Consider the following 27,347-nt stretch of genomic DNA (forward strand, 5'->3'; position numbering starts at 1 on the left):
AATTAAAATATTTCAGTCTCTTCTTAAGTTATTAATTTCTATTGAAAAACCACAATATGATGAGCAGAGTGAAAATAAAGCTAAACAAGTATTTACCTACATGAACGTTTTTGTTTACTTTGCAAATCATTATGTTTTAAGGTCAACATAGTTCTTTATCTAGACCAAAAAAACATATATATGCGTGCACATTTAAATATTTATGTGTATCGCACTGCTTTCAACCATGTATCTCAGGATTAACGGAACTGATTTGCCTTAAATATTTCAATATAATTGTCCATATTAATTTTTTCCAAAATTCATTAAGGAGATTGTGGGATATCGCAAAAAAAAAAATTTCCATTTCATTCAGGGGAAACTATTAAAGCAAATTTATTACCTACAACACATACAAACAACATTATCAGATGATAAGTTTTTAAAAAAATCACAACCCCCCCACCTCATAAAATTGAAATATCTATTTTTTATTCTTTTGTTCTATCTCCCTTCAGTTGAAATATTTCCAAAAAGTCTTTGAAAGTTTTTTCTTCATATGTTGAGCTATCAAGAAATGTTTACAATATTTTTAAGTTATAGACCCCTGCAAATCAGTTGATTTAGAAGTTGAGAGTTCCAGCGTTCAGGTACTAGTAAAGGCAGTTACTTTTATATAAATTTGAATACTAGATCGTGGATACTGGTTCTTTGGTGGTTGGGTTTTAACCACACATCTCAGAAATGTTCGACCTGAGACTGTACAAGATTTATGACTTACACTCATACATATTATATTCATTCATCCTCTGAAGTAATACCTGATGATAATTCCCGGAGGATAAACAGGGAAAAGAAAAGTTATAGACTCCCGACTGAAAATGTAGTAAAGTTTTTTGAATTTTTTTTCTTATTTTTGCCTTTATTGAAGGAAGTGTTAAATTTAGAGAAACTATGCTTAAGTAAATTTGTTAAATTTAGTAATGATTTTAAAGAACTTTTCATAAAATTTATTCCTCACCTTTAAAAAATATATATTATTTTTTAATCTAACTCTTAATTTTTATTATTAAAAAATGTTTTTAATATTTTTCTTTCACATAAAAGGGTCAAAAATTAAAGTAGCTTTGGTGGCTATATTATATTCCAGACCCAAAATGAGAAGCAATTTTTTTCATTACTTTCATAAAAGTTGTAGTTTAGTTTTCAATTAAAATTTTTTTTTTTTAAATTAATTTGTTTTTGTTAGGGATCACTCCTTTATAAGTAAACTTTTCCCACAGAGTAAGGAACCCCTAATTCAAAAAAAGTTTTATTAAGAATTTGAAAATTTTGATGCTTAAATATTTATGTGTAAGCAACCTCAAAAATCATTAAAAAAAAAATTAAAAATTTGGGAATTTTGTTGATGCTTAAATATTATTTTGGTTATCATCATAATCAATAAAGAGTCCCTTTGATACTTGGGCTCACAAATTTTTTAAAATTTTCTCAATCTTGACATTTATAAAACTAATTGTGGTTAATATTAGCGTTATTAAAATAGTCATAGGGCAGACTTGTGTAAGAATGCATAATGACTTTTAAAGCTATTTTATTTATATCAAGTTTTTTACTAGTTTTTTTTTTACAACTTTATTTTAGTTTTTTTATTTACTTTTTTTTTTTTTACAAATTTGTAGAATTTTTTGTAGTTTTAGGATATTACCTTTTGATCAACATTGCTGGGAAGTCATACAATAATTTGCCAGCTTATTTGTATGTTTGGAGTTTTAAATGAATTAAATACTTTCATAATTGTGAAGCTCAATTTTCTACCACCTCTAATTCAGAATGTTGAAAACTATTTCTCCCCCTTTTTTTAATTTTTTCAAAATTTAATGCCACCAGTACATTTATAAAAATTGTTTAAACAATTTTTTAAGAATTTATGTTGAACCATTCCAGAGACATTAATTAAAATACATGCCAATACATGCACATCTACATGTATGTAACATTTTCCTGAAATTTATAAGGTTTTTTTTATTTTTGAGTTGTGAAACTTTGACTTTCTCAATAATCCTGACTTCAAAAAATTGCTGTATAGCTGCAAGTAGCTGTAGCTGGGAAAGTAAAAATTATTCTAAACAATTAGTAAAATGAAATAATAAAAAGAAATACTCAAGTACCATTTAAAAAAAAACATAACAAGGCATTGCAACTAGGTGCACTTTTTGTGAACAATGTAGTCATCATTATTAATAATAGTTATTAGAAAAAGTATCTCTGATGTTAAAAAAATTGATTTCTACAGCTTATATTAGGTTTCCAACAATCATATTTCTCTTTTTACAGATTTTAATTTTTTGTGAACAGCTGTTTTATATTAATAAATTGATTAAAATAGAATTAAGTAGTGTTTTGGGAACTAGGGTATAAGAAGCATAGTATATCTAAGATAAAGAGTATATTGTAAAAAAAAGTAGAAAATGCCGTACTACATTTAATTGAAATATGTTAATTGTGAACCCGAAATACAAAGAAAAAGCTATACTAAATATTTATGAAAATAAATTTTAAATATTTAGAGTATTTAAAGTTTATAAATAAAATGATCATTTTGGTTATAAAATCATTAGTAGATGATGAGGAATTAGTGTAAAAAGAAACAAGCAAATGATAAAAAATATTTAAAAGTAGCTTTGAAATACTATATACTATAAAGAGAATGGTTTCTATATATGTTAACTATAGACTAAAATCTATAACTTATTTCTTTAAATAATTATTTATGTCTAGTAATTTCAGTCATTAAATTTTTTATAAATGGTTTTTGATCATTTATTATCTAATTTCAGATAAAATTTTCTATGAAAATAGAATTAAGTAATTCTATTTTCATTTATTGATATTTCACTATAAATGTACTTAAAATTAACTTCATGTGGTATGTTTGTGTAAAAATTCATTATCTCATTAGAAATTTTAAAATAAACTGTTAGTAAATTTAATGTTATGAAAACGTTATTTTTTTTATAAAAATTTAAACGATTCAAAGTGGGGTTGTGATGTTTACAACCCTTTATTTAGGGTATTTGATGGTTACTGGAGAGTGATGTGGCAGTCAGTATGTTTATTATTATTTTGAATAAATTTACTTAATAGCAAAATCAGTGTTATGTCATTTGTATCCAAGTCACATTATTGCAACTATAATGATAAAATTTTATTGCTATTAATAGTTCTAACCAGTTGTTAATTGTTATTAAGATTGCTTTTGTTTTGTATTGAATAGGTTTGCATATTGAAATACTTAGTAATTAATATTATTATTATTTTTTTTTTTTTAGTTTCCTTCGCAAAAAAGAGAATGACATAAGAAATCTAGCTAATTTTTTTTTTCATTTAGAATTGTAGTTTTATAACATAATCTATTTTTAAAAGGTCAAAGCGTGAGCATCGGAATATAGTGTGGACATTTTTTTACATATGGAAAATTCCAAACCTGACCAGAATTTTTTATTGTATATGATGGATAGCATGGAAAGATTTGTTTTGTGGTTACTTCATAATCCAAACGTATACAATATGCATTTGGCATCAGACTGTAGTGATGAAATTAAATAAGGACTATTTGTATTTTTTATTATCTTTTTGGCAAGTATATTGTGATAAAATCTCTTTGTAATTAAATGTGCGTAAAATAGTTCTGATTGTTAAATTGTAAGTAGTAGTGCTGTTCAGTTAATGAAATTAATTTAAAAAATAATTTTTAACATGTGTTTTGTTTGTGAATTAGAAAAAAAGGTATTATTTTGTAATTTACTTGAAAACGGAAATATGAAAAATAGATATAAGGTAGGTGAAATTATAAAGCTAATTATGGAGCAAATGGATTTTTTTTTCTTTAACTGAACAAAACAAATTGTTCTAGAAATTTTGTAAAAATTTTTTCATTTGGACCGTCTATGGATCGCATTAAAAAGATTACTTACCATTTTATGTCCTTTTCTCCTAGTACTCTTTCATTCCTTGTCTAAATAACTTCATCTCTCTTTCTAGAAAATTTTCTTCTCCTTTTTATTTTATTTCTGAAACTATTTGGGTCCAAAATGTCTTTTTTAATATTTAGTTCAGATATTTCTTAATTTCTTGAAACCGGTTATTTTTTAGTTTTTAAATTTGAAAGATGATTAAAAATTGTTTTTGTTAATCTGTTGTCCTCCATTGTTTTAAGTGTCTGTTAAAGTCTAATCATCTTTTTATAGAGTTCAATACTTTTCAAGTTTCTGGTAAATTTCTTCATTTCATCTTAAGATATTTTGTTTATTTTTACATTCTGGTCGTAAAAGTTTCATTTCTTTATTAATTATTTGTAAGATTTTACTATAATTTTTGTGTGTGTATGTTTATTAATTGTTAAGAGTCTAGAATCTGGTCTTGATTAAAAGCTTATAAATTATTTTTTGTGTGTGTAATTTTGATATGATGCTTGAATGTTATGACCAAATAAATAATTCAAAATATGTGTGATTTTAAAAAAAATACTGACTGTTTTTATGGCATGTCAGTGGTTTAATAACTGTAGTATTATTTCTTTATTAGCTTTCTATATGCCCTTATTTGCATTTTTTATGTAATTGTTTCCTTTTTTTATTAATTTCTTCCTGGCAAAATTGTTTCATTCAGTTCTTTTACAGCAAGCAAAATTGTTTTAGAAGTTTGAGATGTTTTGCGATATTTTTTTTTTTTTAATTGCAATATTAAAGAAGGTAGCAGATCTATATTTTATTCTTTTATTTCATTGTTACTTTCTCAAAAATTATGAAATCGATCAGTCAACTCATATTGACTAACTAAAACTTATAAAAAATAAAAAAAGAGGAAAAAGATAAATTCTTTTCAAACAACCTAATGTGACAGTAAATCTCTTAATGTTAAAATTGTTCTTAATTAGCAAAGATTTATTGAATAATAACCTAGGAATCTTTTTGTGATGCTTCTAAAATTCAAGAGGTTTTTAAGATATATATTTTTAGTTTTTTTCAGCAGGTACAAAAATTATGACAGTTTGAAATATAGATTTTTATAATTAATTTTTTTGTTGTGAAATTGTTTGTACATTTTCAAAATCAATGTAAATTTACATAAATTTTAGAAATGTTGAAAATTTATTATTATTCTTAAGTTCTACTTCCACATCAACTCAAAAATAAAGTACAAGTTTTGAATTCAAAATTCAAAACTATTTAGACTAAGCTTATTATCAAGAAGCCATATATATAGGAAGTATAAAAAAAAATCAGGATTTTAAAGCTGTTTAATTTCTCTTATTTTTGACTTAATGTAATTAATCACAAATAAAATGAAACAAACTCTTAACAGTTTTTCCCTACAAGAGTTGAATGTGGGCATCGTTTGTCACTCGGCACACATCCAGCTGAGAGGAGAGTTCATCCCGTGGAAGCAACAACTGCTTCAATTCTTTGCCTGAAATTGGGTAGATGAGTAAGTAGTGGTGCCACATATACAAGATCCTTTATAAAACTTTAAATGAAAAGTCACCAGGAGGAGAATGGGGGGTCAGATTGGGTGATGGAGATCACTGCAAACTTGCTATATCATCAGATCCATGCAGGCCAATCCAGCACTTGGGAAAATACCATTCAACCAAATCTGTACAGAGTTATGCCTGTGAAGAGAACCACCTTGTTGCCAAATGTAATTCTCCGATTCATCTTGCAGTTGAAAAAATAACCATGTACACAGCATATCCAGATAAGCAACTTCTTTTACACTTTACCAAAAAAGAATGACCTGTGAACTTGCTGTTGGAATATTGTACAGAAAACATTAAATTTTGACAATTCCCATTCACTTTGTAAGAGTTCATGGGGATTTTCTGACTCCCAGATACAGACATTATGTGTGTTAACTTTCAGTGTAATTTAAAGCTGTGATATGAAGAGGGGATAAAAAAATATGTTTACCCCCTCTCCATATCAAGCTAGGACTAATGAAAAATGTTGTAAAAGTATTGAAGAAGGATAGACCTGGATTTTTGTACATCAGGCAGAAATTTCCGAATGTAAGTGAAAGAAAAATTAAAGAAGGAATATTTGTTGTTCCCAAATAAGAGAGTTGGTCAAAGATGATGTATTTAACTCAATGTTAAATAATGTAGACGTGCAACTTTGGCTTCATTTAAAGATGTTTGCAAAAGGTTTCTCGGCAGACAAAATTCTGACAATTTGGTTCCAAATTCTCAATATTTACCAGAATTTATGGTAATTAAAATTATATCAGTTGATAATAAAATTACTTAATTAAAATAATTCTTTACATAATTATACAGTTTCATATACAGAATTATATATAACATTATAATTCTAAGATTTAATGTTGGAACTTTTCCTAATGATGTAAATTCGGTGTATAAAATGTTTCTTTCCGAGTTGCCTTCCTACAGTACAGAACAGTAATAGTAGTTGTAAGGTTGAACTGCATAAAATTAAATATTAAATTGAATTTTGTGCAAACATTAAACATTTTTCTTCAGTAGGTCAACTGGTATACCTTTTTTTTTATTTTGCTGTTATATTAAGTAACTAACTGGTAAAATTATGCATTAATGTGTAGAATTATTAAACTGTTTGTAGAATTGATCATAATATTATTATACAGAAGCATAGCTACATAATGAAGTGCAGTTATCTAGACATGGTAAAAGTTATGATCGTAAATTTTACTTACTGCAGCCCATTTTATAAAGCAAAAAAATAAACAGTGAGGAAAAGTAGTATATATTTAATAATAGTTTTTAACACTGTCATGAAAAGTTTTCTGTTGTTCTATTAATGTGAATTGTTTGTAACTGGTCCTGTACAACATTGTAAATAATCACAAAAGGTTTGAGCATTTTAAACATCTATTAAATATTTTATCCATTTTTATTTCTTTGATGTTTAATGATCATTTAATCCAATCTATGAATGAAAATACCACTGAAGTTGAAATGACTGTAATTGTACTAATTTAGGGCTATATTTGTGAATATTTTTATAATTATAGTCATTACTTTGAAAAGACACTGTTCTGTATTTCGGTATCTGAAGGAATTAATCCAGTAGAATTATGAGGAATTAGATCAATGGGCCCAATGGACAGTGGACACTGGTGGTTTTGTTGCATTATTTTCAGTGTTCTAGTTTTGATTGGACTATAATTTTATATGAAAAATACATTTATTTTTAAGCCATTTTATTGTGATTTATTAACAGATTAAAAAATAATTATTTTGATTGATTTATTTAAGATTATTTATTTTTTAGAATGTCGAGAGTTTGTCGATTGTGGCGTTCGGTTGCTGAATCTCCAAAACTTTGGCATCATGTTGACCTTGCTTCTACTTGGGTACGAGATCCAGCCAAGAATGATCTCAATTTTCGATGGCTGTGTGAAAATCGATTGGCAAACGTTCAAGATCTTAATCTTGGTATGAAATCAATTGATTTTATCTTTTCTAGTTTTTTTCTTTGTATGTATAGAGCTATATTGTTATAATCATTAAAACTAATTACTTTTTTTTATAGACTAGTGGAACAGTTATGTGATAAAACGATTTCAATGGTCTAATTATGTTATTGTGTGCCAAAACAAAGTAAGTGTTTATAAACATCTTACAATTGCCTTTGCTTACCTTCCAAAAATAGCAGATTAATTGTAAATGCTTAAATAAATGTTCTATTTTAATAGGCTTTGATGTAAATTTGTTTATTAAAATATCATTTTTAATGGAAACTGTTTTGAATTGTTTTTTATTTTATTCTGTTACCAAGAATTAAAACAACTTTTGTTCCTTTTCTTTTCGAAGTTGCTTATTGTGTTTGCATTGTATTGTACTCAGGAGATTTGTTGGTGTTATAGTTTGATATATAATTTTGAGCGAGTTTGCTCTTATTGCTCATCAAGTGGTTAGCAGTTATTTATATAGCTGTTTTGTAAAATTATAACATTCATTGGTTTTCCATAAAATAAACTGTTTCTTCTTAATACTTTTTATTCCTGCAAATAACTCACAATGGGTATGATTGGAAAGGATTTTTAAATATTTCATTTTGAAATTTACTCATTAAATTTTATTTAGTGGAAAATGGCATGAAAATAAATTTGTTTTCATTTTCTGAAATAATCTTTTTCCCTCATGTCAGTTGAAAATGAGATATTTATTTTCAATTGATCTATAAAATATCAAATAATATTTTCAGTGTGTACATCTTTATATGCTCAAATAATTTTCAATAATGCCTTCCGGATTGTGAATTATTTTCTATATTTCTTATCTTTGTGTACCTTGTGTTATATTTAAAATATTTAATGCGTTTACATTCTAAATAATGTACTTTAAGCTCGTCTCTTTTTTATTTTATAATTAATTGTACCCATTCCTGACATCTATATGATTTATTATTGTTTACCAGACAGAATAAAGATTTATTACAATTAACAGTGAAATTAATTTTTTAATTTAATATGTAATTTATTGAGCTTTTAAATTTAAACTTATATTCAGAAAAATAACTATGGTAAAAAATTAGTTGTTGATTATTCTTTTTAAAAAAAAATTCTACATATTGACTACATTGTTTCAGTAGTAATTAATTCATTTATATCATTACTGTTTGTGATTGCTTTAATCATAAATATTTGTAATAACACAGGTTGTAGCAGAACTGATTAAGCAGTTTTGAGGAGTTATAAAAACGTAATGGAGATATATAGAGAAAAAAGGTTTTTATTTTCTAAATTAGCAGTACATACCATTTAATAATCATTAAATTTTAAAAATAATGTCCTCAAGATGGTGGCCATTAGCACAACACACTGTTTGAGATGATATCTCTAAAGCTTTGTGTCGCTCGTTCACTCATATTGCGGATAGTAGTGTTAACTTCTTCAATAATCTGCCTCCTTACCTTTGGTTGCGTGTAAGGCTGATATTTAAACATGTTTTCCTTTAGATATTCCCAAAGAAAGAAATCACAAATGCTCAAATTGGGTGACTGTGCAGGCCACATCACCCCTCAGAGAGCTAAAGATGTTTCTTTGAGAACAGCGTGACCGTGAATTCTAAATATTATGTCTCGTTGTCGCAAAATTTTCTGCAGCCCAGAATATAAGAGATTGTTGAAAATGAGAGATTAGGGACTTGTGATTCCAACAGAATTGCTACAGTTCACACAGTCTGAAATTCATTCAATGTTTTGAGAGAAACTTTTTCCGGAAAGATGTCCGGAAAAAGTTTCTGAACTGTAGCAATCCTGTTGGAATCACAAGTCCCTAATCTCTCATTTTCAACAATCTCTTACATTCTGGGCTGCAGAAAATTTTGCGACAACGAGACATAATATTTAGAATTCACGGTCACGCTGTTCTCAAAGAAGTTTGGCAAATTGTGATGCTGCACACCACACTGTTAGTTTATGAAAATGTAATGGTCTTTCATGAATAATTTGGGAGTTATTTTTAGCTCTGAAGTTGAAATTTTGCTTATTCACAGTCCCGCTGAGGTAAAAGTATGCCTTGTTACTACTGAAGAAGCTACCTTGGGAGTGATCTGTGCAACCATTTGTTCTCATACATTTTGTTGGTTGGCATAGTCTGCTGGGCTTAATTCTTGAGACATCATTATTTTGAAGGATTGAAAATTTAGAACCCTCAAAATGCAGTTTGACATCCCCAAGGCAACAGCATGCCTTTGAGCAGGTCTTGGTGATTGCTCGATCATTGCTCTCACCAGCTTCACATTTTTTGGTGTTCTGATGCATTTGCATCAATCATGTGTATCTCTTCTTAGTGTGCTAGCTTTTTTTTTCTGTTTAGTCTCTGGAACCACCACAAGATATTAGTTCAGAGGATGAGGGAGGATGATATGCATGAGTAAATTAAGTGCAGTCTTGTACAGTCTCAGGTCGACACATTCCTTAAATGTGTGGTTAATTGAAACTCAACCACCAAAGAACACTGGTATCCACAATCTAGTATTCAAATCCATATAAAAATAACTGCCTTTACTCTTAATGTGCTACCTGCCAGTTTCCTCCAACTGCCTAACCCTGGACCAAATTGTATTTGCACTAGGAATGGTTGCATGGAATTTTGAACTGTTACCGAAAAGCTCTTTGTGTCACGATCACAGATAAGTTGTTTTCAAAACATATATGCACGGCAAAGCCATGATGTGCTCCAATCCAAACCATGTTAGCTACTGAAACGGGGTCACCGACAGAACAGAGAAGACTAAGTGCAGATGCACATAGCCTACCCCTACCCCTGTCACTGCCAGAGCATTGACCTCTCTTAACCACTTAGTTGGTTCTGTTGTACCTTGTAGTTATTTTTAATAAACCGTGTACATGAAAATCAAATTAAAGTAGTTATATTAGCTATATTTACTCTTTTGGTTGGTTCTGCTGTACCCTGTAGTTTTTTTTTTTTAATAAACGATGTACATGAAAATCAAATTAAAGTAGTTATATTAGCTATATTTACTCTTTTGTTGAATAGATTGTATTATGAAATTAATAAACATTAATAGTTTTGGAGTATGTCTTATTTTTACTTACATTTATTTTTGTTGCAGGTGGTTGGTCATTTGCTGGAATTCCAGCAATACTTGACAAAATGGCTAGCTCTTGTGTTGAATTACAAGGGTTGAGCCTTTCTGGTTGGCAAGGTCTTAGCTCTGACCATGTTAGATTCCTGGCCACTTCTTGTCCTCACCTTCAGCGCCTTGATATCTCTGCCATAAATGTATGATTTTTAATATTATAAGTGCAATTCAGAAAATAAGGTTCGCAATTTATGTAGTTTTGAGTTCCACACTTTTCTTAAATAAAAAAAAGATTAATAACTATCATTCTTATAAAGTTTTTTATTTTAGTTGTTCTTTTTGTTAACAACAATTGTTCAGGTAGGTAATGAAAAACTCAAAACCCTATTGCTAGATAATGGAAACCTATTCCAGCAGCACTGTTATTGCAATTTGTTCTTGATATCATATGTTTGGAATTGTTTACCACAAAGGCACTTTTTTAATCTGTGCAAATAATATAATCTTAAAGGTACCATTTAGGAGCTGTAGGGTGAATGCTGATGAATTTCCTTCTTTTGTGTTTCAAAAGATTACAAGCAGTATCTGGTTAGTATTGTCATGTGTTTCTTTCTGGCAGACCTTTGCTACTCAAAGGTCTGCCAGTAATCCTTTAATTATTTTATTCAATTTCTTGAGAATGACTTAAAAAGGAGTTATAACTATTTTTACACTATAGAGACTACACCATGCAGGCCTCTTAAATTATTTCTGTGAATTTTTAAAGGCCAGTTTATGTTTAATATTTCACAATGGATGATGCCATTTGACCCATTCTTCTTCCATATAATATGGTGGCATTTTGTCTAATGAAAATTACAAAATACATGTATCTCATTTTCATAAATGTTAATGAATAATGAATTTTAAGTAAATAATTGCAATTTAAGATAGTTCCAGATGCTGCCACTGAATATCAGATGAGTATAATTACATCGAATTTCAACAATTGTTGCATGACTATTTCAGATTTTTTTTCATATTTCCACAATCAAAATCTACTTACAAAAGAAGATAAAATCCATATTAATGAGATTTTTATTTTCTCAACTTTCCTATTTATATAATGTTCAAATATCAAAACTTTGTGAATTGCATATGTTTTGAAATCTGTTATATCATTAACCTGAAAAAATAATTTGGTGATCTAACTATTTGAAATCTGCACGTGAAACTACTGAATTACATCTTTTAATGTGTTCTGTAGTTTTATTTTTTACAAATTTTTCAAATTACAGTAATTTTTATAAAAAATTAATGACTAATTCATTTTTGATATGCATTTGTTTATTATTGCTTTGTGTAGGTTCATTTTATTTCTTATTGTTTATTTAAATTTATCCATTAGAATGCATGTGTGTCTAAAAGCTAAATTTTTACATTTTAAAAGAACTGCAGGAATCCTTATATTCAATAATAATGATAATTATTATTCAGTTCATAGTAATGTCTAATCGTGTTAAGCTCTGGTATGTATTTGAATGTTAGGTAAAATAAAAATTCAATTTGGTAATTGTATTTTAATTGAAAAGAGTAGTTAATGTAGTAAAACTAATGTAATTCTGAAATATTTGTTAAGCAATCCTTTGGAATAATGTTTGTTGATTCTTTCTGATCTAGGATGTATACTTTCTATTATAATAGCAAAATAAGGAGATTTTGCAATAAGGAAAGTAACGATTTACAAAAGTTATATATGTTATTTGTGCTTTACTTACTATCTATTTGGAAAAAGAAAAATGTAAGCAGTATAACCTATTACATTTAAGCTATATAAAATTACAAAAACCTAATAAATTATGGAAAATATAAAATTTCTACTGTGTTTACAGTAATATGAAAGAAAGTCAATAATTTAAATCTTTAAATTAACATTTTGTAAAGGGAGTAAGTAAAAAGAGCAAAGTAGTATAGTAAACAAAATTTTATCAATAATATTTTTCATCAATTTTTATTTTTGAAGAATTTTTTATTCTTTTTTACCTAAAGAGTTCTCTTTTTCTATGGGAAATTTGTGAGTTTATTGTAACTTCATTAATATAGATTTTTTTTACTCATACAATCTGAAGCATTTTAATCTACTTTACTATGTTACATCATTCAGGCCAACTCTTCAAATAAACATTATAGTTTCTTCTATAAGCATAGATTTATTTACATATAAGCAAGCTTTCTTTTTCACTTAAAACTTTTAATGACAACTGCCAGTATTGTCATCTACCTATGTGTCTCATGTGTTTTCATATTTAGGAATATTTGATTTTTTTTTGGCTCTGCTGTATAATTTTCCATATGTATGATATATGAGTAAACAAATAAGTCATTTTAAATTAATTTCAATGATATCATTTTATAAATAATACAAATAATGAAGTTTATAAACTATTATCCAGCATTAATTTATGCAGTGTTAGTTATTAATGAAAGAATTGAGCTATAAGATTAAAGGGAATAATCGGAATTTTTAAAAATATCATAATAATGGTAGCAATTATCATAATATTAAAAAAATAAAACATCAAATAACATATTAACTGAAAGAAAAATAACTTTAGTAAGGTTAAAATAAATATGCGTGCTTGTGTGCACACACATAATTTTTTTAAATATTTTATTTGTATTTAGAGTTATATAAATTGGTTTATTTTTATAAATAGTTATATTTTTAATTATGTTTATATATATATATATATATATATATATACACATATATAATATATATTATAATATAATATATATATTATATATAATATATATTGTAATGTATGGAATTTATTCAGTTAATTAACTAACTAAACCTACCAGGTTGGTCTGGTAGTGAACTCATCAACGCAAATCAGCTGATTTTGAAGTTGAGAGTTCTAAGGTTCAAATCCTAGTAAAGGCAGTTACTTTTATACGGATTTGAATACTAGATCTTGGATACTGGTGTTCGGGTTTCAAGTAACCATACATCTCAGGAATAGTGACTTGAGAATGTACAAGACTACATTTCATTTACATTCATACATAATATCCTCCTCATTCAGCCTCTGAAGTAATACCCTACGGAGATTCCAGAGGCTAAAAGAAAAAAGTTAGTTAGCTAAGATGCTATAGGTTTATAATTCTAACATAAAAAAAAATTAACTTTGTGATTTGTTAATAAATTATGTCGTAATTTTAATTTATAGATACATTTGAAATTTAATCACTAAATAAATTAAGTCATTTGAAAGTCAATAATTAACTCTTTAATATTTTATTTGTTTATTATTTTAGCCAGCGCATAACAGCAATAAGAGTAGTGCTGTATCAACTACATCGTTAGCTTGTTTAGCTCAGTTGATGGGTGAACGATTGACTCATTTAATAATATCTAATAATAAATTGTCTGGTGTACCACAGATCATCTCAGCTTTAGCGGTAAATATAGTTTTTTACTAACAAAGATAAAAATTATATTTAACTTACCTTTGTCTAATTTTAGATGAGAAAGATTGTTTATATATTTACTAATATTAATTTTGTTAGGTCTTGTCTCTCTTTAATTTTTATGAAAAGTGTGGCAGAAGGGAATCATAACAATATTGAATAAACTTATTTGGATCAAATACTCTGAAATTGCCAATCTATATGAACTTTATTTAAACTAGTTGTAATAGTGCATCACTAGTATCAACTTGCAAACTTATTTAATATTATCCCCATTAGAAACTGATTACAATAATTATGTTTACTAAATTTTATGGACCCTAGGAAAGGATAGTAAGTTTTGTCATTCCTTTACTTATTATTTTTACATCTTTACTTATTATTTATTATCTTTAATTTTTTCTTATTATTTTTAATTTCTAGAACATCTCATGAAATAGCTTTATAAAAATTGAAAGCTCTCATGCGTAGATAAAATTCCAATGAATAAAACTGTTATTAAAAAAAACATTTGTCGATGATTATTTAAGTTAAATATTGCTTAAGTGCATTTTTTTTTGAAGGCTTTAGAACCAATTAGTTACAGTAGAAATATTGTGTGGTTTTTCTGGCCATCGGAAAGCAAGCTTTTTTGGTTATAAAATTCTTTTCCCTGCTGTTTTACTGTTTTGTGCACTACAAGAGTATAAATATTTTATAAATCATATTGGTTATATATTAGTGTGTTTGTATGCTTCGTGCTATGATTCTTCTTATGTTCTGAAATGTAGCATTGCTGACTTCTGTACTGAGTTTCTTCTGTTGAACTATGCCTAATTTGAAGTGAAGTTCCTATTTTGAAGTTATTCTACACAGACTGTTATGATAATGGTTTCCTTTACTAATCAAAAATATGTTTAAACTTTTAAACCTTGTTCATTTTTATCTCTGAGCAAAGAGTTTTATTCTCAGTCTTGAGCATTTTGTCCCTTTTGCTTTTGTTTGTAGATTTAAAGAATAATAGTTGTGTAAAATTCAGTAAAAGAAAATAACAAAAATTGAGAGGAATTAATGTATAAATTTATCATAACTAGAAGATCGTATGCCCTATAATTCAGCTGACAATTAGCTGAATTAAATTTTTTTATATTGTCTAAAAAATATATCTTTAGTATGTTCTGTACTACCACTAAATATTCTGTATGCTGATTGTGAAGATTCTGATGGTTGCAGAAATGTTTCTGAAAGCTGTAAGGAAGTTGGTAAATCCAAGTAGTATAGTTTTGATTAACTATCATTCACATAATATGAGGCTAATAACATTTTTAAAAACGTGAACAAAAACAGTGAAGCCTTCTTAACCTCTACCTACCTTAACCTCTAACATTATATATCAAAGAAAACTTTCTTTATTTTTTATACATTTGTACAAAAGATAACTATCACAAAAAAGGATGAGTAGTTTGTATCTATTTAAGACTCTTTCCATTTCCTCCTCATAACTATTTTAATATTACACTAGACAGCAGGAAAATTCAAATTTAGTTTCAAGTAAGTAATGTTAACTGTGTTGCAACAACTGATTTGTATGTCATTTAAAGTAATGATGTGGACAGATTATTATGATTTCATTACCATATACTTTCATTGAAAATTATATATTATCTTATCGAGAATATGCGAGGGTTCTTTTTTTTCAAGGTCCGATCGGTCACGAAATTAAAACCACAGTGAAAATAAAAAATTTTTTATTTGTAACAGGTACTTACATAGTTATACTATTCTCTACATAGGCGCCACTCCGATTTAGACATTTATCATAGCCGTTGTACCAACTTTCCAATACCTTCGTCATAGAACAGAGCCGCCAGTGTTTTCAGCCATGTTTCTACGCTGGTCTGCAGCTCGATGTCTGTACCAAAATGTTGTCCTCCTAGCCAGCATTTCTTGTGAGCAAAGAGGTGAAAATCGGATGGAGCCAAGTCCGGGCTGTATGGTGGGTGATCAAACACTTTCCAACGAAAACGTTGCAGGAGCTTCTTTGTTACAGATGCATTGTGCGGCCGAGCATTGCCATGGAGAAAGACAATGCCTGATGACAACATTCCTCTCCGCTTATTCTGAATTGCCCTTCGAAGACGTTGAAGAGTACGCAGTATGAGGCTGCAGTGATGGTCATGCCACATTCCACGAATTCCACCAAGAGAACTCCATTCCGGTCCCAGAACACAGTAGCCACACACTTACACACACAGTAACACACTTTCTGTTAGAGAAGGTTCGCTTGAACTTCTTTGGTTTACTGGGAGAATGAGAATGCATCCACTGTTTGGATTGTTCTTTTGTTTCTTCAGTTTCGAAATAGACAATTTTGTTCAAAGAATCTTCTCCTTCATTGTGGTAGCGCTGGAGAAACATTAGGGAGGCGTCCATTATAATTGTTTTGTGATGATCGTACAGCATCTTGGGAACTCATCTCGCACACAGTTTGCGGTACTGTAGTCTCTCACTCACAATGGTGTAGAGAGCTGACCTTGAAATTTCAGGAAACTAATCACTCGATACAGAACTGACTTTTCTTGAATTGCCTCATCCACTCGCTCAATGAGATTGTCGGTTGACACTCACTTCCTTCCCTGACCGCCTGCATCATGAACATCTGTACGTCCTGCTTTAAAGTTCCTGCACCATTGTCTCACTTTGCTGTCACTCATTGAAGTTTCACCATCACATTACTTAGTCGTCGATGAATTTCAGCTGCATTACACCCCTCAGCCTGAAGAAATCAAATTACCACACGCACTTCACACTTGGCGGGAGATGCTATTGTTGTAGACATGTTTACGTACTAGCTGCGTGTTCAGAACTAAACAAAGTGACGCGGCGTGATTGAAGGCCATATTAGAGACACTGCGCAACACATGTGCGCAAAGGTTCATCCGATTTTTGCACGGGTTTTTATTTCACAACCAATCGGACCTTGAAAAAAAAATACCCTCGTATAAACCATATGTATGTACAAACCAAAAATAAGTCTACATAATCTTTATTGTTCATTTTTTCTTGGTTATAGACTTTGATAGCAAAGCGCATAATATTTACCAAGCACAAAACTGTATATCACAAGAGGCATAGTAATTAATATTTTACTATTTTTAACTTATGTAAAATAATTGTAAACTATAAGTTGTTAATTAAAAATAAATACAAAAAATGTTAATCCATTTAGTTTGTTTAAAGATGGCATTCAAAGTTTAATTTTTTTTAAATCAAAAATATTGAATTAATAAATGATTATATCATTTATTTCTTCATTATAACTGTTTGCTTATGAAGAATTAACATATATTGAGCCATATGTGTGCATTGATTCTAAAAACTTCAAACACATATATTTCACTCTCAGTGGTAATTTTGTCTCTAGCTTCAAGTAATATCTTTCCATATCAGCAATTTCAAATGTGTTGTGGTTTACCATATCATCCTTCACTTGTAACCATATCATTTTATCAAATTGCATGCTGCAAGATAAAATGATAACAAACTGATCCAATTCATATTTGTGGCATTTTTTATTTAATTGTGCTTTACTAATTTGCTCTGCAACATGAGTCTTGATTACCCATCTTTTTCTCATTGCAACATAGTACACATTCTGTTTTAACAGTATAACTGGTGTTTCTATACAATAATCAATTTCTCTTTTATTAAGGAAAGTAAATTTTTAGTCCACTGTAAACAATTGCACATTCATTTTATAATGATAATTTACATATAAAATATTTTGAACAAAAAATAATTTTTAAATTCTTTTAGCAAACCAGATTGCAATTAACCACAGTAAAATGAGTCTTTTCTCTTTTACCTACTAGCATCGCAAGAGACTACATTTATTTTTGTCTATCTAAATGTAAGAGTTTGATTGGTTTTGGTTTTTATATACCTTGTTCAAATAAAAAAAAAAAGTCTACACTACAGTTCTGTATTCGGTGCGTTTAAAAAAAAAATTGGCTCATTCACAGGCAAGGTCTGATGAATATTCAATTAGAATTTTTTTTCCATCATTATACTTTCTGTGTCTTACTTTCTTAAGAATATGTAAGGCTGATATTTTAGATTCATGTAAATTTATTTTTTCTTTCAGTTCCGGTCAAATCTTTGGTGCAGTTGTAAAAGTGTAAAACTGGATGTCGTACATTTTCATCAAAACCTTATATCCATAACTGTTATTTTTTTTTATACTGATTTATTGGACTCAAAATCTATCCTATTTGTATTAGATTCTTTCAGTTGTTCTTTCCCATCTAGTGCTACATCAGAACTGTAGCTTTAGAAGGGAAAGTATTGTAATTGGTCCAATTTGGGCATATGCAGTTTTCACCAGATGTTGATATTTTGACACCTAAGGAACCCAAAAGTCTATGTGGGTATACTACCTCAATAGTACTCCCACTCATCACAAGGAGTGCTAGGGGTATTCCATTTTAATTCAACAAATGATCAGTGCATCTCTATTTTTGATTTTGATGATGATATTTGGTATATGATAACTACCCACCTTGTAGTGGCCAAAAAATATTTTTTTATATTTTTGAAAAACTTTTTTTTGAGTAATATAGACTATTTTCTAACTTGCCTACAGGTAAAAACCATTTTCATCAATTTTTCCATAAGCTGTAGCATTCTTATTTTTTACAGAGGTTGAAAAGGGCTTTTTGTAAAGAATTAAAACAGGTGGTAAAAATCTGAAATGTTTGCAGCAGTAAGTACTTTTTATATACTTTAAAACCATATAAAATTTATTTTGTTACTCATAAGGATTGACAAGTAATGAAGCCAACAAAACCGCTAAAAATATTGTTCCTTCTAACCATAAACAATGTATACAAAAATACTAATGTTATGTATTTTTTCAGATTATAAAAATTACAACTAAACCTATTAGAATGAATAAATTGATTATTAATAAATAGTCAATTACAAAATGATAAATAGGCAATTACAGAATGATAAATAATAATTACCACGTGATAAGCAATTCAAATACATTAACAGTTGTTCAATTCACTTTTATCTTATTTTTTTACTCCTGCTAATGGAAATTATGAATAAATCTTACACTTTTTGATAACAAACTTAACTAATATTGCTTAGTGCTCCTGCCATTTTTTTATTGAGTAGAACTGACAAGTCCTCATTCATCTTTGGTGTAATGTTGTGTCCTCCCAGTAGTTGATAGAAAAGGCATGAGAATCTTTAAAATATTTTCTAGTTGATTCCATGTTTGATTATCCCTCAATTATTTCTTGAATGAAGTACCAGGACCTTGCAGATGGAAAAAGTGTATTTGATATTGCTCTTCATTTTCATATATTTTGATTTTAATGACTTTGCCTAACCACCACTTGCCATTGTTTACATCAGACAATTTTTACATTTTGGTAAACTTATAAAGCAATCAGAAACACTAATGTCCTTGTCTACCGATACTAACGTAAATGTATCTGATTCAAAGGTCGCCCGAACTTTCAGAATACATTGACTTGTTGGAACATAACTATGAAAGGTTCTTGTTTCTGGGACTGTTGTGATTACCCGATAATGAGAACTGAAGTATTCTTCAGTCTCTTGGACATCTTTATTAGAGCAGAAAATAAATTTTATATTTGTAATATTGTCTTTGTAATAATTGTACATTTCAGAAGATATAACAACTTGATTGTTGACTGTCCTTTGAAGCTTGATTTAGTTGCAGTCCTTTACAGTTCCACCAATACCATCACATGGTCCTTTTCCATGGTATGAGGCAAGAAAATGCCATTCAGCTGCGATTTAAAAAAAATCTTGATGGTAAATTTATGAAATTTTTTTTGTTTTTATATTGGACTGAGGAGCCATCAGAAAAATAAAAAAATTGTTTAACTTTTGGTAAAAGTAATTTTACTTTATTTATAACTTGCTTTTGGAAGGAGAAGAATGATGTAGTATTGTGCTTCAAGTACTCATTAATCACATAGATGTGGCTTTGTAATTTTCCTTCTTTTTTAAAATATATGATAAATGGATGTACTGTGGCATAAGTTTTACCAGTGATATGACTGGACTTCCTGTATCACAAAAGGAAAATTTTTAGAGAGGTCTCCCATTACAATACATTAACCCTCCAACAAGTTTCCCATTTTATTGTTGAGGAAATTAGCTTATTTCTTTGCAACAAATTGATGCTTTTTTAGATTATTAAATTTAAATAGATATTATTATTAGATATTTAAATTTTCAGTAAATTTATCTAAGTACTCTTGAAGGAAGAAATTGAGTAGTTGGTTCACAACGATCAACAGAAACCCCCACTGTTTGAAGATAATTTCAGAATCAAAATCATCCCAGCTCTTTTGCAGTAATCTGAGCACTTCATTAGTCCCTGGGCATTTTTCACACTATGACAGCATGCACGTTTCATTTTCTATATCACATACCATGGTTGAAAGAAGAATTTTATAATCAAATTTCATTCTTAGAGCAGGTAACATGAGTTTTACATTTTGATGGGTGACAGAAACACAGAGTGAGTACCTGACCCACCAGCCAGAACAAAAAATTTATTTCTTAAATCAGCAAATTTTGAAAAACCAATTTTTAAATTGCGTTTTTCTTTAAAGTCTGTGTACAGTTCTTTTAAGTTACATAATATAATCCTTTTTTGTATATTAATTTTCTTCCCATCAGCGTGTCTTACAGAGACACAATCCTTGTTGCCTGGCATCATTCGACTGTGCTCATCATGTTGCTAAAAATCTTGGACACATTTAATAAAATTTTCATCAATTACCTGACTGGGTCTCTTTTTGCTGATTTGTGGAAAAATTCCTGTTGTTTTAACTAATTGTTTGGATTGATAGGCTAAATACGAACACTAAACTCATTTTGAATTTTTTGAATGCTCTAGCTGCTTGGTAAAATATTAATTTTTTTCCTTAGTTGATGTAACTGTTTTCATTTTGTCCTTTATTTTGATGATTAATTCTTCATATTTTCCCCCCTACCTAAATCAGCATAATTTTGTGGTACTAAACTGGTTTCTTCTGTAGAAATACTTAAATCAAAGGAATTGCTTAATTTATTGGTTGCTGCTCAATAATTTTTGAACTGTAACAAGGAAAATGCCAAGTGCTGTACAAGCTTTATTCACCGACTTGACTTTAACACATTGAAGTTCAAATATATCTTGACATTCCGGTTCGCTTTCTGTATCATCTTGTGGTTTTTGTATTTTGTTTAAGCATTTTGTACACAGTACTCTGCCTGGAATTAATTTTAAATTTGGATTGTTTGTCGAAGGTTTCATATTTTTCAAAGAGATTTCTTAACTGGTTTAATGTGACAGCTAAATAAGTCAGAGCAACTTTTTCCATTAATATGAAAATATTCATCTAAATATTTGGTTTTATGAAAAGTACAGATATTTTTTGTTTCGGTATATCCAATTCTTAAAGATATCAATGTTATTTGCTGTTCAGTAAACTCTAAAATATCATGCAATACTGAAGATTTATTGTAAGTCAATTTGTGACATACTGTTTCAATGTGAATGCCAATTGAACACTCCATAATCCGTATTTTTTTTTTTTTTATAAATCAAGGATTCTTACAATAATAATACAGTTAGTATAAATTATAAAACTACCAATTGCAGCTCACTTTGCCTTATCCCAGTTTCTCTACAGCTAAAATAAAAATTTTTCTAATTAATAAAATTAAATATAAAAGATATCGCATAAAAGAGAAGTTCACTGCTTATAAAATTACTTTATAAACTAGTGTACATAACCTAACCATAGTATTAACTAGCAACAATACAACATATCACATTGAAATCAAAACAGTAACTGAGCCTTTTACAGTGTTTACATTCAGGATTACAAACATTCATATCCATGCATGTCTATTCACTTTTGTGTTAAACATGAGTTTGTGTATATGAGTCATACTTTAAGTAACAAACTATCAAGAATGTAACTTATTTCTTTATAGACGAATCAAAATATTTTATATAATAGGCCTATGTTATTATCTGAAAAAGTACATGCTGTGAATTTTTTGGATACATTGTTCATGGTTAGAAGGAATGGTGTTTTTAGCGGTTTTGATGACTTCATTGCTTGTCAACCCTTTGAGTAACAAAATAAATTTTGTATGGTTTTAAAGTACATAAAAAGCACTTAACTGCAATAAAATTTCAGATTTTTGCCACCTGTCCCACATGTGATGTTTGGGCCCCAAAAATGAGGCATTTTGAAAATGGTACAATTTAGCAGCCATTTGTTTTTTTATAAGTACTAGTAGTACCTAAGAGTTACAAGGTAAAAAACCGGTCTGTTACCCGAAGTCTCTCATTATTTATTTTGGGCTCAAAATATGAAAAAAAAAAAAAAATTTGTAAATGTAACTTCAGTAAACATTACAAGACTTGGTTATGTAACAAAATGAATTTTGAATACACCAAGATGAAAATACACCTTTACTCTTTTTAAAAAGCCCTTTTTGACCTCTGTATAAAATAAGAATGCTACAGCTTATGGAAAAAGTAACGAAAATGGCTGTTTTTACCTGTTGGCAAGTTAGAAAATGTCTATTATTCAAGAAAAAAATTTTCTTTAAGTATAAAAAAATACTTTTTGGCCATTAAAAGGTGGGGTTAGTTATATACCAAATATCATCAAAATCAAAAATAGTGATGCAATAAAATTTTTGAAGATTTGTTGAATTAAAATTGAATACCCCTACAATAAACATTATATATAGATTAAATTCTTTGTTTTTAAGTAACACATGTTTTGATCAATATGTGGACTTTACTACTTTTCGTACTATACTGAATAAAAAATTCAACTTTTTACTGTAGAAGTTTGCATTCTCTTGCCACCTTATAGAGTAGAATAGTAAGTACTAGTTAAGAAAATAAGTAACAGTGCATTGGCCAAGGGATTGTACCAGCTGTCAGATGTTGTATCATTGCATTCATTATTCATCTAATGTGGCTGTAAATGTTAGGTAGTACTCATGATTTTGTAATATTTATTGCATTTAAAAAAAATTTGATTTTATATTTGTAGTAAACTATTTTGTATTTCTTCTTGAAAACATGATTGTAAAATTTTACTCAACATTATACTTTTCATGGTTTTTTCTAATTTAATTAATAATTTGATACTTTAATATTTTTAGACACACTGCCCCAGCCTGCAAGTACTTGACATGTCTAATGTTAGGACAGTTTCACAGTCAGCAGGTACTCTTCATATTGAAAAATTACAAGAAGGTTGTCCTCTATTACGAGTGTTACGGATAACAAATAGTCAGTTGGCGCTTGCTAGTACTTCATTGAAGGAACAGGTGAGGATTCATACTTGAATAGTATTTAATTTTTTGTACAACATATGTTTTTTTAGTTGTCTTTTATTTATTACATTTTTAAGCACATTGAATTACCTGAAATATTGGTTAATATTACTAATATGGTTGAATAAAGTGTGCATCTTACATTCTATTTTCTTTGAATTCAGATGCCTTTTCACTTGATCAACAAGAAGTGTATATAATAAAGCTGCTAAAAGGTTTTAAAATTTCTGTTTTAGTAAAGGCATTAGATTAAGAAAAAAATAAATTTAAGACATCAAAATCAGTTTATATATATTTAAAAAGTGTGAATGAATATCTCTTGATTGACGTTTTATTACCGAGGATAACACATTTAACCGGATAGAATGTTTAGCTTGTGGTAGAAAAAGAAAGGACAGAAGGGCGGAATGAATTGAAATAACAACAGATTAACCTTTCAATACAAAGTCAAACAGTGTGAATTCACCTTGCTGGCTTTTTTTTAATTGTGTTTATTAAATAAACATTATTAACAATGTCCTCATGGTTTTTTGAACATTTATTATGATTTAAAATAAGTGTAATAGAATGTTCCATGACATCATCAGTTAGTATATTATGAAACTTCATTACCAATAATTGAAGGTCATCATCATTGAATTTCTGTAGAGAATAAAAAAAAGTACATATATATATATTTATATATATATATATATAATCAACAGTTAAAATTATAAATTACACATAACGAATATCGACATAGTGCTTTGTCATTTGCTATTAAAACTTCTATTCTGTACCATGGCATAAAATTGAATAATACTTCTTACTGAAATATTATAATATATCATAATATTAGTTCTATTAGTTTATATTCTACTATTTCCAAATTATTGTGTACATCAGTAATTGCATATTTTATTTTTATAAGATTCGCACCTCAATAATGTTATAAGAGGTACTAAATTTTCAAATAACAGATCATCTTATAAAAAAATAAACATACATTACTGATACACAATAATTTGGAAATAATAATAGAGAAATTATTATTTTTGAAAGATATTATATCAGTAAATCTAAAAGTAAATATAAACTAATAGATTATCAAACAGAATGTGATAATTTATTATATAAATTAATAAAACTAGTATAATAGTGTCAGTATATTTCAATAAGAAGTACAATCAATTTCATGCCATGGTATGTGGTAGAGATTTTAATTTAATAGTAAATGACAAAGCACTATTTGTGAATATTTTTATGTGTATTTTATAATTTTAACTTCTGACGATGAAGTATTGGCTTTGAAAGCAACTACAATTAATTGATAATTGTCTCTTATTTGTAATGTACTGTTGTTGAGACACAGCTCCTGATGATTCACTCGGCTTCATACCACTCACACTCCTCCCGGCAGTTCACTCCACCCGTACCACACGCACACAGCTCATGGCGGCTCACTCATCATCTTGTTACAACTCACCATTAATAATATATATATATATATATATATATATATATGAATTACATAATCAAGATTATAATAAAAATAATTTATATTATAAATCAAGTAAAACTTTTTATTTATGTATATGAATCAGTGAATAATTAAATAATTTAAACCTAACCGAGGTAGTTCACCAAGGCGGCAATTATTTCAACCATTTCTTTTCCTCTGACCGTGGATTTACATGCAATTTGGTTTTCCAGCATCGCGGATATAATCTACAACTTTGAAGAAACATCATTTTTAGTACTCCAGCCACAGATATCATTAGAAAATTAGAAGAATCATCATTTGGTCTTCCAAAACTGTGAATATAATCTAAAACTTTTCAAGAATTTTCATATACAACAAACTTCATATGACCAGATATTGTAACAGTTATGTCTACAAATTATTTATTGTAATATTATTTAATTTATTTCCCATTTAATTTATTAATATAGAAAAGGAGCAATTAATTAAGCAAAGGTCTCTATAACCAGACTTGGCACATTTACCGACAAATTTGATCCTTCACAAGGTAATAATCACACCTTGCAAATTAAGTTAAGGAATCTTCTTGATTTACAAAGCAAATATGACATCATTCCATCAAAACTTGAAATGAATTTTGATGATGTTTTATCATTGGATAAGGAACAAGTTGAGGAAGACTTGTGTACTATAGAATGTAAATTATAACATAAGTTAATAAATAATACTAATAATGGTCGAAAGTCATCTAATAAAGAAATTAATTCAAATACAATATTTAAATAAACACAACTACAACCCATTAATATACCTGTATTCAGAGTAATGCGTTAGAGTGGCAGCACCATTTTAATATATTTATTAAATTCATAAGAGATGATTTAACTAATATTCAAAAATTACATATCTACATTTTTCTTTGAAGATGAAGCTATCATTAAAGATCTGCCAATAACGAACGAAAATTATTTTATTGCTCTAGAATTATTAAAGGTACAATTGATAACAAATTGTAATTGCATTTCATAATGCGGAACACATTTTAAGGACAGATTCTATAAAAAGAGATTCTGTAGATACTTTATCCAAATTTATACTGAAATTTCCTCAAATGTGAATTCACTTGAAGCAATGCAATTTCCTATAAACAAGTATGAATTTGTTGTCGTCTAACTTATAACATCAAAATTGGACTGTAGTACCTCAAGATTGTGGAAGGAAAAAATTATAAAGTTTTTCCACCTTTAAAGATTTTTATTGAATTTTTAATTCAAGATGTGAACTCCTTGAAAATATTAATGCATTCACTTCAAACACGCAACTGAAAACAGAAAACAAAACCAAAGGACAGTGTTGTAACAATCCAACCAAATCTCTTAACAAAACGCTCTATGTTAAATTCTAATAAACAATTTAAAGGAAATAATGTTAGTTATTATTCAAAATTTAATTCTAATCAATGTATGTTGAGTAATTCAAACCATCATTTAACATATTGTAAAGAATTTTTTAAATTTGTCCATTGAAGATCGTAAAACCTTTTGGTGGCAGATAATAATTGTTTATATAAAGGTCAGTCTATTAATGAATGTTATTTAAAATAAAAAACATAATACTCTTATTTCATATGGACAAAATTAATGATTCTAAACCAGATAGCAATAAGCCTAAAAAATAATATTGGATCTACTTTTCAAACCTATTGTTCATTTAATAATTAGTCAAATGAAAATATACTTTCATCAACAGCCTCGTGTAATACCAATGATATATATGGTAATCATCATTCATGTAGAATCTTAGTAGATTCTGGTAGCAAGGCAAATTTTTGAACACATAAATTTGCCCAAAAATTAGGACTTAAACTCATTAAAAATAATCTCCCCATTTCAGGCATAAATAATTCATTCTCTCAATCCAAATACAGTTACACTTACAGTCTTGTTATAAAAACTTTTCATTCAGAGGGAAATGTGCTGTTTTATCTGATATTTCAGACAGCCTTCCATCAACCACATTTGACAGTTCTAATCTTAATCTCCCTCGTAATATATTTTTAGGAGATCCCAAGTTCAACATATCAAATAACATTGGCATACTGATTGGAGCTCAATTCTATTTGAGTCTTATCTTGCCATTGAAATTCTAGATATCCTATTATTCAGGAAACTAAATTAAGATATATAATTAGTGGTCGGTTGCCTTCCTAATAACATTAAGGACAACACTACTTTCACATCTTTTCTTGTTCATAACATTAACAAAAATTTGATCACAAATCACAAATAGATCACAAATCTATACTCGAGAATTCCTAGAAAATTGAAGAAGTTAATACTGATACTTCAGTTAACGAAACCTCTACTTGTGAAAAACATTTTTAATCTAACACCATTCGAAAAAATCAATTTGTTGTGTCGTTAACCACACAAAGAATAACACTCAACTAGGTGATTCCCTTGTTAATACTAAAAATATATT

General features: G+C 28.4%; 1 protein-coding gene across 1 annotated transcript in view; it reads left to right on the forward strand.

Moving 5' to 3' along the window:
- Fbl6 (F-box and leucine-rich repeat protein 6) overlaps positions 1-27,347 on the forward strand; it is a 51,302-nt gene that overhangs the window by 10,110 nt on the left and 13,845 nt on the right. The window contains exons 3-6 of the mRNA XM_075370581.1: positions 7,293-7,456; positions 10,604-10,773; positions 13,874-14,017; positions 23,231-23,398. Coding sequence (XP_075226696.1) covers positions 7,293-7,456; positions 10,604-10,773; positions 13,874-14,017; positions 23,231-23,398 — 646 coding nt within the window. The remainder of the gene's footprint in view (positions 1-7,292; positions 7,457-10,603; positions 10,774-13,873; positions 14,018-23,230; positions 23,399-27,347) is intronic.

The sequence above is a fragment of the Lycorma delicatula genome, chromosome 7 (assembly GCF_047948215.1).
Source record: "Lycorma delicatula isolate Av1 chromosome 7, ASM4794821v1, whole genome shotgun sequence".
Taxonomy (NCBI): Eukaryota; Metazoa; Arthropoda; class Insecta; order Hemiptera; family Fulgoridae; genus Lycorma; species Lycorma delicatula.